At 35.5% G+C, this 12,322-nt stretch overlaps 1 protein-coding gene across 1 annotated transcript; it reads left to right on the forward strand.

The window, feature by feature from the left end:
- Positions 1-1,593: 1,593 nt before the first annotated feature.
- LOC127869880 (chitotriosidase-1-like) lies at positions 1,594-11,949 on the forward strand. The gene is made up of 9 exons (XM_052412536.1): positions 1,594-1,723; positions 3,340-3,517; positions 4,875-5,021; positions 6,433-6,544; positions 6,869-6,996; positions 9,176-9,278; positions 10,165-10,320; positions 11,133-11,255; positions 11,711-11,949. The coding sequence occupies exons 1-9, from the start codon at positions 1,609-1,611 to the stop codon at positions 11,858-11,860; spliced, it is 1,212 nt and encodes a 403-aa protein (XP_052268496.1). The 5' UTR covers positions 1,594-1,608; the 3' UTR covers positions 11,861-11,949.
- Positions 11,950-12,322: the final 373 nt, after the last annotated feature.

The following is a 12,322-nucleotide window of genomic DNA, read 5'->3' on the forward strand; positions in this document are numbered from 1 at the left end:
TAAAAAGAGCATTTATAAACATTTGTTAATTTCGAAATATTAAAGCCCTCCGGTAATCACACTTACTTTTATTGATTTAATAACGTGATGAGTACGTTATTATAAAGATGCACGTCTTGAGAATTCAAAAGAGGAACTAATATTTACAGTTATTTCCCCTGTGAAAATAAAACTTCTTGGAATAAGGATTTTTACCCTACTAAATGCGTTTGTATTAACACATAAGAGGGCTATTAAAGAGGGCTTATATCCAGACCTCATCAACATTATAGTTTCATAACTCCCATTGTTTTCTTCTCATATATACCAACGAAACATCTAAGTTGTCATTATTATTTTCCTTCTTTGAATGCTAAGTACACATTATATGTATAAATTATTTATAACTCGACCGAATACTTAAATATAACACTGCATGTTAATATAATCCGACAAAGTCAAGCGTTGTGATGCAAGCAACAAATACAGACTTCTATTTTATTTGTATTAATTATTCGTCGAACAACTTGACTATTGAAAGTTCAGAAACTTGAAAACATTGATTATTAAATACAATTTGTTAACTTGTTACCATGTTTTATGAGCTTAAAATATCAATCGATTGAATCGGGTATGAAAACAACGAGCCGAATCATCGGAAATACTGCAAATATCTTGAGTATGATTTTATATGTGCTTATAGTGTAGTGTACAGTCTTAGCGCCATGGTACTGCGGATCAGATTGAACCTCTTTCGTTGATCCTTTGAACTATATTGTATAATAATGTTTTTTTGCCGACTTAAAAGCATGTACAATAATATAAAGGAACTTGGAAACAAAGCCACAGTCGTTACAATTCATTATTAAGTGTGATCTACTAAATAGCTTTTCAATGTCAAGCTTGTTTAATGACATTAAAACGTTGTATTTAGATTTTACATTTAATGACTATTATTAAATCATTTAAACACACCAACATACATTGAAGTTAAGGAGGGTTGTAAAAATAAGGTCAACACAAGTTCTCATTAGATAAGAATGCCAACAAGATATCTTGCGAACGGCGAACAGAACATAATTATAAACTGATAAAATTCAAAGTGTATAGAGTACAAATTTATTTATCCCACAGCACGGTGTGCATTGGCATTCCATAAAAGAATACGTATGAACAATTGAAATGAACGATTTGATTTTGAAAACAAATGTGCCTTGTTCTGAGAAAACTGGGCTTAATGCATGTGCGTAAAGTGTTATCCCAGATCAGTGTGTGCAGTCCACACGGGCTAATCAGGGATGACACATTCCGCCTAAACTTGATTTTCGGTAAGGAGGGACTTCCTTGAAACTAAAAATACCATAAAAGCGAAAAGTGTCGTCCCTGATTAGCCTGTGCGGACTACACAGGCTAATCTGGGACTACACTGTACGCACATGCATTAAGCCCACTTTTCTCAGAACGCGACACAAATAAGCATCTATCAAATCACAATTAATTATTACAATAATAAGTGGCCCAGTTGTGAGATTGTACATAGTTCGTTTGACTTGAGATGTCCAAATTGTGTCATAACTACCTTACTACAACTTTTATTGCAAGTGTGGAGTATCTTTAAATGATAGCATAATGTTCCGAAAAGGTCACCTTCACACAACGAAGATTGCTAAAACCACACATTTAAAAATGGGCGTTATAAGACTCATTGGCTGTGTTCTATTGGTGTTACCTTGCGTTTTAACAGGTATTTATTTATTTGAATTATATTTGTTTAATAAGTAACATTTTCTATAAAGTTCTATTTACTTAAACAATAGTAGTTATGTTTTCTTAAATTTTCCCTTTTTCTTAAACCGTTCACACAATATACTACATAAACATAACACAAACATACTTTTAGAAAGAAACAACTGTTGTTTTGTTTACCAAAATAGTTATTATAAAAACAAAAAACTTCATCATAAAATAACGCAAGCTATAAGTATGCATTTAAGCAAAATATAACAGTTGTAAAGTAATACCTGTTGGAGTCCAGCAATAAGAAGAATAAATGTCGCCTGTATCAAATAATAGTATATTCAGTCAACTGTTTCAAACGAAAATATTACTTATAACTCAATTATAAAATGTATCTCGAACAAAAACAGTTATATGTATTGAAATAGATTCTATCATCAAATCAAATTTGCAAAACCGTAAGTATTCATATAAATATTAAATTTAATAAAAGCTATATATATATATATATATATATATATATATATATATATATATATATATATATATATATATATATATATATATATATATAACTTTCATTAGCCAAGACAAATCAGGAAAATGAATAGACGTGTCACCACTTGAAATAGTAACCGTTTTTAAGGCATATCGAACCTCAAACTCAGTTCAGTAGTAGACACAGAACACTGAAGTGTACATAAACTTCAAAATCATAGCATCGCAATTAAAAAATGAAAACCTTTACAACGAAGATCCTTTTTAATTCAAATTGCCATTTGAATATTCATATGTGTATTAAAGCAACAGTGGTTAAGACGTGAAGTGTACACAGCGTCTATGATTTTGATAAATATTGAAATATAAATTGTTGTAAAGTATCTGTTTGTAATAAAGATTAACTGTATTTGTTTTCAGTGAGTCAACATGACACATTTTCTTTAATATCGTTACATAAATTGCAAATCCTACAGTGCTGATTTTTGTTTTTTTCACACACTATATCGATACTGTTTACTAAGTTTATGTAGACTTTATTCTACAATATATACTCCTATCTTTTTATTCTTGGGCCTGACGTCCTTTTGTGATTAAACATGTATTCCATGGATGAAAACTAAAACGTTTTTAAGAATAAAATATATCTCAATTTAAGAAAAAAAATCAACATATAAAATATATTGTTTATTTTAATATTTATTACGATTTATTATGTAACTATTGGTCCTTGAGGCACAACTTACTATACTTACTGAATAGCATTTGTTTATTTACACCATAAGCAGTTGGAAAATAAGCAAAAAAAGCTTAATACCCTTATCGGTGTACTCTGATGGTTTAGTCCATATATACAGTTCAAAAATCATCCACCAAATAGTCATATTTTTTAGATTCCGCATATGCATCTTTATACCAAAGATACTTCCCTGTAATAGGCAATAAAGATAAGATTCTAATCAGTTTTTTAGTATTTGTATTTACTATAAGGGATATGCACTTTCGCATTGTCGCCATCGTAAGGAAAATTGCTTTGTAGCTTCAATCACTCATTACGGTCTTTCTCGCTTTAAGTAACTAATTCTGTATTATTTTTATCATAATAACACTTACGGTTGCCTCCAGAATTTTACCGATTTTGCTACTACGGATCGTGGGCGTCCAATCGTCACGCCCCGAACGCACTCCGCCCTGGAGACATCAACCCCTCTCTGTGCTCGCACCTGTCCTATTCCTTTCTGGACCTGGACGATACTGCCACCAGGATTATACCAACACCGGACCCACCGCATCCAGATACCCTGTATGAAATGTTTCTTATTATATAATATAGCCAATGTCATCCAGCGATTTCTCAAGGAATTCCAAAGAAAATTAGATACAACATGGAAAACTTATGAAACTTATTTGAGGATTATGTCTGACCCCTATTTGTTAGCCGAAGCCAAAGGTCAGGTCAATATTAGTAAAACTAGAGAGGAAAAACATAACATGTTTTACTCAAAAACTAAAATTACAAGAAAAGTACATATCATATAATTAAACCCTGCATTTGGTTAAAGAGTTCCGCGTGTATTCTTGGACAAAACGAGATATACTTATAAATGACCAAGTTAAATCTAGCAAAACATTTCGGTTTCGCAGCAAATCGAACGTCAGGTCAATCTTATTAACATCATAATTAAACGGGGCAATTACTCAACATTGACTAAGATATTACTAGTATCATGAAATATGTCATGCACATTTTACTATATGATTGTCTTTTTTCTATCTGTCAGTTCCTTCCTCTACAGACCCCGTTTGTCTGCACATCGACAAATGAAACGAAAGAGCTCAAAATGTCAGTTGAGTTCTGATAAACACAGAATTTAATGAAGTAAATATACAAGTGACGGTAATAAGGAAGACATTTTTCACCAGCGATTAATCGTCTGAAAAATTATATTAACAAATCTTAATAATGTCGTGCAAAACTGGACATTGGATTTGTGTATAACACATGGCAATGTCATAGATAAGGGGTTTCATTTTTCAATGACATCGGTTTCAAACCAACTAAGAGACTGTATTGCGTTTAGTATTGCCAAAGCCTTGTTTTCATAATTTAATAGTCACTCATGTAAAGTGAAACACGGGATCGACTGCAGGCACTGTCTTAGTAAACATTTGATGTGACCACTATCAAAGAAGACCGTGGAATGTTCGTTTGTGACCACTGTGGTAATCATGTATGACGTTTGATGATGTTCAAGTACACTGATGAAACAATACCCTTAGATATACTAGGTATTGATTTATAATAGAGAAACATTCAAGAAAAATCACATGCGCAGCTGAAATAGTTGTATTACAAAGATAGACCAATTGTGAGCAGTTACTTTAATTTATTTAAGTTTTGATAGTATGTTATCAAGTCCGTTAAAAAAAAAAGATAGAACTCATGTATGTATAACGTGCTAATGTATTCTATCTTTATCTTTAAAAAGTATTATTTAAAATAATAAGCCTCAATGTTGCTGATAACATGTTCTTTTCAAATTTAATAGAACAATTTGCACACAGAAAAAATGTTTATAGAGAGTGGTCGAGCAGCATATAATCCGCTCTGGGCTCCAGATCTATATTTGTTGAAACGAGTATTGATCTTCTCTTACCAGTATGACACAATTCAACAACCTCAAGAAGAGGAATAGGGGTCTGAAAACCATCGCTTCGGTGGGAGGTTGGGCCATGGGAACTGAAGCCTTCATCAAGCTTGTATCCTCGCAGGACTTGATGAACCAGTTTGCTGGAAACGCCGTAACGTAAGCAAGCACATGTGAAGTTATCGATGTACCAATTTGCAATAATTGCTGAAGTTAGTAACATAACTTATTCTTAATACAAGTAAATCAATGTTTTGTTTTCAATAAAAGCTGTAATCGAATGTCTATTCAATTTGATTTTCTGAATTTACCTTACGTCCCTATTTGCAAGGACGTTTATTATGCAAACAAAATGTTACGGAATACCGTTAGGGCCATCGTGGTTACACATTAAAATCCAGAGGGCGACAATGCGATAGTACGATGGCGACAAAGCGATAGTACGATGGCAACAATGCGTTAGTACGATTGCGACAGTGCGACAACGCACAAGTACGATGGCGACAATGCGATAGTACGATGGCGACAGTGCGACAACGCAATAGTACGATGGCGACAATTTGATAGTACGATGGCGACAGTGCGACAATTCGATGGCGACAGTGTAATAGAACGATGGCGACAATACGATAGTGCGTTAATAAATTACGACAGAGCGACAATACGATGGCGACAGTGCGATAGTACGATGGCGACAATGCGATAGTGCGATAATTCGATGACGACAGTGCGCCAATACGATGGCGACAATGCGATAGTACGATGGCGACAATGCGATGATACGATGGCGACAGTACGATTTGCTGCATTGTCGCCATCGTACTATCGCATTGTTGCCATTGTTCGATCGCACTATCGCATTGTCGCCCTCTGGATTTTAATGTCCAACCACGATGGCACTAACGGTATTCCATAAAATGCTGTTATTTTCATTCCAACCCTTGTAAACGTGTTGTTGTGGAACAGCACGTACAGTCACAGCAATTGTCGTCTTCAAAGTACCAAGCCCCTAGTATTTCTGCACACACATAATAGTGCTTTTATTTGTGTATTTATTTATTCATTTTATTTGGCATTATAAACTACGATAGACGTTTACGAAGAAGTATTACTTGTTACGTTAGCAATTGATTTTTTTTTTAATAAAAAAAACCATGTATGTTCGTTGTTTAACCAAATATTTAGGTCTGGTTGCATTTCAAAGTGTCAAGTTTCTTTTATAATTCGTTAATCGCCAATAACCTGGGTACATCACGTGACTTAGTGTGGTTTACTATTGAACATTAATGGATGTAAACACACCGGTATGTGGTGCTTTTCTTCAAATAACTTTTTTTTAAATTACTTACGAATTTCAACTAGTGCATTAAAGTTATATGCAAAAATAAAGTTCTTACCGATGTGTTTACATTCTGTCCAGCACTTATGTAAACCCCTGTGAACTCCGTTGATCCTGCACCCTGCTATTGCCTAGTTATTAGATCGTGAAAACACCATATAATTTTAGCATGTTGTAAAATAACACAAAAACCACCGTGTTATGGTTTAACGAGATGCCGTGGTTTTACAGGTTCTTGCGAACACATAACTTCGATGGCCTTGACCTTGACTGGGAATACCCTGGTGTTGAATATAGAGGCGGAAAACCTGAAGAGAAGCAACGTTTTGTCCAACTACTCAAGGTATGGGATGTGTGGGAATACAGACTGACCGGAGAAGTTTGTATGTAAAGGCGTAGCTCAAACCCTTCTCTATATATTGTTTGAAGATAAATTACATTTCACATATACTCAAAAAATAAATCATACTCTGCTTCATAAATGTTGAGCAACTCTACACTAAAGTTCGATGAATGGATAATATTTCAGACTAATATTGAAACATGATTAGGGAAAGGTCTTGTATTACAAACATTGTTAAATAAACATATAGTGTTTAGATGTACCCTTTATAAGGTACTGTAAAACCATACCATGATATTACAATGTCAGCTAATGCAATATTAGACCGTGCGTGAGGCATTCGAAAGCGATCCGGAAGTGCAGAAAGGTCGAGACCGACTCCTTCTTACGTGTGCAGTTGGAGTCACCGAGGAGCTCGTTCTGACAGCCTACAACGTGACGGGAATAGCACAGTAAGATATCACACAATGACGTCATCCGACAATGCGACAGGAAAATCACAGTTAGATATCACAAAACGCCGTCATCCACCAACGTGACGTGAAATTATATTTGAAAGATATGATATAATAATAATAGGACGGCATCACCAAAGTAAGATTAGAGATCTTTTTTTCTGAAACCACTTTGAAAAATATGTAAAATAATATATGTCTTTTAGGACGCCATAAGCTGATATGTAGTCAGATTTTCATATCTTTACGTTAATGTTGACAAACTCTTGATATTTCTTAAGCTATTATGATCCTTTCTATTTTGCACTTTACATTTGTTTTATTGCAAACTCTTCTTTCACACAATTTAAATTATTCATGATAAGATACTTCTATTAATAATAGCCGTAGTGGTAGGACAATTTAATCTCCACATTGCATAATAATCGTACGTCACCTTTCCTGAAAAATCTTATATTATATATAGAGAGAGAATAATTGGTTAGTGTTGATTATAGATCAGGTTTATCATTCGAGGCTTTGAAAACAAAAGAGCACGAGCCTTGGCGACTGCTTTTTCGTTTTCGTGCCCAGCATGATAAACCTGATCCACAATCAACACTAATCTATTATTTTATTTATCCCACTTTCTATTCAGTAAACCTTTTTATTTAAACACAATTAGTTTAACTGGATAATTTCGCTGGATTTATGACGTCATTTTGTCGAAAAAAATACGACATTTCGTGCCTTGGTTTATAGCAGATATTTAATAAACGGGGCTTTAATCAACCGAATTCGCTGTACAAGTGGGATAAATATTCTTCACTAAAAATTGGAAAATTGTTGCATTCACCTAGTGTATGTTTGTTAATATTCGTTTTGATCAGCTTAAAATACTTTTAACTTAAAAGCCATTGTGTAAACGTTTCGGATATTTTCTTAAGTTTATTAATAAAATACCCGAAAACTTTTATAGAACAAGAGCTGTTTGTAAAACATGCATGCCCCCCATATGGGCTGTCAGTTGTAGTGGCAGCCATTGTGTGAATACGTTTATGTCACTCTGACCTTGATCTTTGACTTAGTGACCTGAAAATCAATAGGGGTCATCTGCCAGTCATGATCAATGTACCTTTGAAGTTCCATGATCCTAGGCGTAAGCTTTCTTGAGTTATCATCCGGAAACCATTTTACTGTGTCGAGTCACCGTGACCTTGACTTTTGACCTAGTGACCTGAAAATCAATAGGGGTCATCTGCAAGTCATGATCAATGTACCTATGAAGTTTCATGATCCTAAGCGTAAGCTTTCTTGAGTTATCATCCCGAAACCATTTTACTGTGTCAAAACACCGTGACCTTGACCTTTGACCTAGTGACCTGAAAATCAATAGGGGTCATATGCGAGTCATGATCAATGAACCTATGAAGTTTTATTATCCTAGGCGTAAGCGTTCTTAAGTTATCATCCGGAAACCATTTTACTGGTTCTAGTCACCGTGACCTTGACCTTTGACCTAGTGACCTGAAAATCAAAAGGGGTCATCTGCGAGTCATGATCAATTTACCTATGAAGTTTTATGATCCTAGGCGTAAGCGTTCTTGAGTTATCATCCGGAAACCATTCGGTTGACGGACCGACGAACCGACCGATCGACCGACGGACCGACGGACCGACCGACCGACATGTGCAAAACAATATACCCCCTCTTCTTCGAAGGGGGGCATAATAAGAACTAAATGCATCTACAATCATTATACTGTTTGTTAGTTTGAACATATACACACGTTTGACTATTTTTTTTAAATGTTGCTTTCTATTCCAGTGATCTTTATTAATTATTTATTTCGCCAGGTATACTGTATCGCATTACAATATAAATATATTTTGTTTTCTTATCAATGTTCGTTACTTTATTATGTTCTTAGCTCTAGGTCTTACATTCCTTGATTGTCCCTTTTTTCTCTCAAATATCTTCCTTTATTTCAGTAACTAGCTGGTGCGTCATACGCATAGTTCATTAATAATCACAGCTTTTTTGTGAAGATGCCAATAACTGTTATACAAAATACAAAACAAAAATATTGCATATGTGGAACACGAGATGGCATTACTATTATTCCATTGTAAGTTGGTGATCAGCCAAGAAATATTGCCCCCTGAACCTCAGAAATAGTGTCCCCCTGATCCTCAGGTATTCCGACCTGATTAACCTGATGATGTACGACTTTCACGGCGAGTGGGAGAACACCGTCAACGTCCACAGCGCCCTCTACAGCGACTTCGACTTAAGCGTGGTAAGCTAACTACTCGCTGCGGTTACTTGCTCTGCATGTAAAACGTAGGCACTGTATTCACAAGTTAAGTCACAAAAGATCTGGAATGATTTATGGCTTATAATAGTTTTTATGAAAATCAGTGCTTTTTCTTACATAATTGGACTTTTGTATATGCGTTGCTGTTAAAATTTCAACGCGAATAGAACATAACTTACATACACCATAAATATTAGAATACATTTACTATTTGAGTCCATCATCATTCTCTGGTTAACAACAATAAAATGGAATTAAAATGCCCGGAAGCAGTCAAATCTCTTCGTGGATGTTGGTTGGTGATTCGCAGGGTTATAGGTTAAGAGGGTAATGGGTTGAAGGCTTAAGGCAATGATAAGGTTGCTATGGTAAGAGGTAAGAGTTATTGTGAGAGTGAATGTTTATATGTTAGGTTTCGGTTACGGGCAAGAGGTAAAAAGGCTGATAAGTTATGGTTAATGTGTGATGGGGCTAGCGTCAGGGGTTGAATGATTAAATATAAGTGTTATTTGTAAACGTAAGATTGATAGGCGCTAGGTTGGCTCTCTCTGTCAATTTGAGATAGTGCAAATAAAGTTGCAATATACATTTCATCCTATTACACTCTCAGGAAAAATAATGTAATAGTGGATGCAATGGTTGGACATACGGTTGATACAAACCAATACCCAATATGTAGCACTGCATGATATTGATGTAGTTAATTGACTTCTTTCGCAGCTGAATATAAAGAAAACGTAAAATATATATTTTATTAAAGTTTCCTGACAAATATTATGTATAAAAACACATTTTACTTTAATCCATCAAACACAGATGTTACATTCCAATGCTGTGTGAATTATAGGCTTTACTTCTCTGCTTATAGGATCGCTTTGTTAAGTTGTGGGTGTCAGAAGGGGCGACTAAGAGTAAGCTGCTAATGGGGTTGCCGCTCTACGGGCGATCCTTTACCCTGGTTGACCCCAACAACAACACCGTGGGTGCACCCAGCAGTGAAGGTCACGACATGCCTTACTATCAGGTAACAATAAAAAACATATGTAAATGTTTTGCTCTTAATAGGCAGCACCGCTAATCTATTGATATCGTCCCAACAAACCTGCGCCCACACATTGTTTTTTTTCGTCACCCCATGCAAAGAAAATCAGTGTGGTAGAATTAAAAGTCCAACGTGAGGGAAATAAATGCTTTGAGGTATACGGAGCTGATGGAAGAATGTCGCGAGAAGGATTGTAGTACCCGGCTGCTCCCCGTAAAAGTCGAGTGAAGAGGATTTCCTGCTACTCCGGGTGATGTTCACTGCCCTTGTAGACACTGGCTTCAACAGAATGACAGCCATCCAAGCAGTGTGCAGTGCTGTTAATAAGACGTAAAGTTGGATTTTGCGCTGCAGAAACCACACGAGCTGGAGCTAGTTACCAACAAACTGTTAACTGATCCGCCCGAGGCCCCACCATACTAACGTGTTCTTGGTTTTAGGGGCAAAATATTTAATGGTGTATGGAACTCAGCTGATAATGTTGTAAGTGTTGTGTGAAAAACTGCAATTGTATTACTGGCATTAAAATATAAAGGGAAATAAGAAAAAACAGGACCGTATTGTCACTTCTACTTAATTATATCAAGTTCTGCTTGTCATTTTATTGTTATCGTATTGTTGAGAAAGGTCAATATAAATCTACTATCGATTCAAGTTTAATATCAGATAAATCATAATTGCACATGAAAAGGCCGTTCATCTCAAAGTATTTGCATGTGTAGGTCCTTGACATAATTAATACTCATAAACCTAACGAGATAGCATGACCCATCTGCAGAACTTGATAACTACAGGTGTGCCAAATGATAAAAGAGCACCAGATAACCCCGACTACGCTATCAAACGAGCGCGTTCCCTACTTTGTCCATAACAACCTATGGGTCGGGTACGAGGACAGGGCCAGCATTCGCGAAAAGGTATCATATTTTTTTCAAAACAAAAAGTCCTAATGTCCCCTGAAAATATCATTTAAATCCAGTGTGTCCGTATCTCAGTTGTCTAACAACTCATTTACAATATGTTTTCAAACAACTATGTAATTGCCATCCGAACAGTTTAACAGTGTTTATCGTGAACAAAATTACATGCGCGTATTCAAACCACAAACTAGAGTCATAGTGATCAATAGCAGACAACTAATCTGGAAATTGATTTCTATATTTTCACCACTAAAAGTAATTTACATATCCAAATAATGTGTTTGTGCATCATTACTTATACAGCCCGAAACGTTTCGAAATCTACATCCGACATTACTTAAGGCGCATCCATAATATCTCCTGAAAAAGTAAGCACGTTTGCTTTTCCCTACCTGAAAATGCCATTACTTTTACTTCAAATTTAACACACGTAATCTTTATCTTTCTTTAAGGCTCAGTACCTTCGGGCGGAGGGTCTAGCGGGTGCCATGGTTTGGGCTATAGATCTGGATGACTTCCACGGAACTTGCGAACAGGGACAATACCCTCTAATGAACGCGCTGAATTTGATCATCAGTCCCGACAATGCTATCGTAGGATAAGCATGATACGCGGATATTTGTTTTGGGACATAATTACCGTATGTGTGTGTACTCAGATAGACTAACCAAGTAAAAAAACTAATTTGTGAGTTTATTGTTGTCAGTGCTCCGTGTCAGATCTTGAAAGTATTTAAACGTGTACAATTTAGCGTGCATGCCACTTACCTTTCGGATCAGAAAATATCATGTGTGTAATTTGCATAGATTATGAAAGTATTGTCTGGCTTTCGATGAAGGCGGCGTACAACCCAACTCATCATAAATTGTATTATAACACAAATCAAAGTCGTTGTTCGTAAAATTCGTTATCACTAAATAAGAGCAGTGAAAATGATTCACATGTTTATCATACAATGGTATATCGCCTAGATATATTAGGCATGTATAGACATGCAATAAGCTTGACTATTAAATTTACTGGAATTTATATAGATATGGGTATAAGTAAGTTAATTATGGATA

This window comes from Dreissena polymorpha, chromosome 2, assembly GCF_020536995.1.
Source record: "Dreissena polymorpha isolate Duluth1 chromosome 2, UMN_Dpol_1.0, whole genome shotgun sequence".
Lineage (NCBI taxonomy): Eukaryota > Metazoa > Mollusca > Bivalvia > Myida > Dreissenidae > Dreissena > Dreissena polymorpha.

Bases quoted from the DNA above. Each gene is read 5' to 3' on its own strand.
- LOC127869880 (XM_052412536.1), top strand. From the start codon at position 1,609: ATGTTCCGAAAAGGTCACCTTCACACAACGAAGATTGCTAAAACCACA. The intron at 6,545-6,868 runs GTATGGGATGTG...ATGCAATATTAG, and splicing joins GTTTTGTCCAACTACTCAAG to ACCGTGCGTGAGGCATTCGA. The intron at 10,321-11,132 runs GTAACAATAAAA...TGATAACTACAG, and splicing joins ACGACATGCCTTACTATCAG to GTGTGCCAAATGATAAAAGA.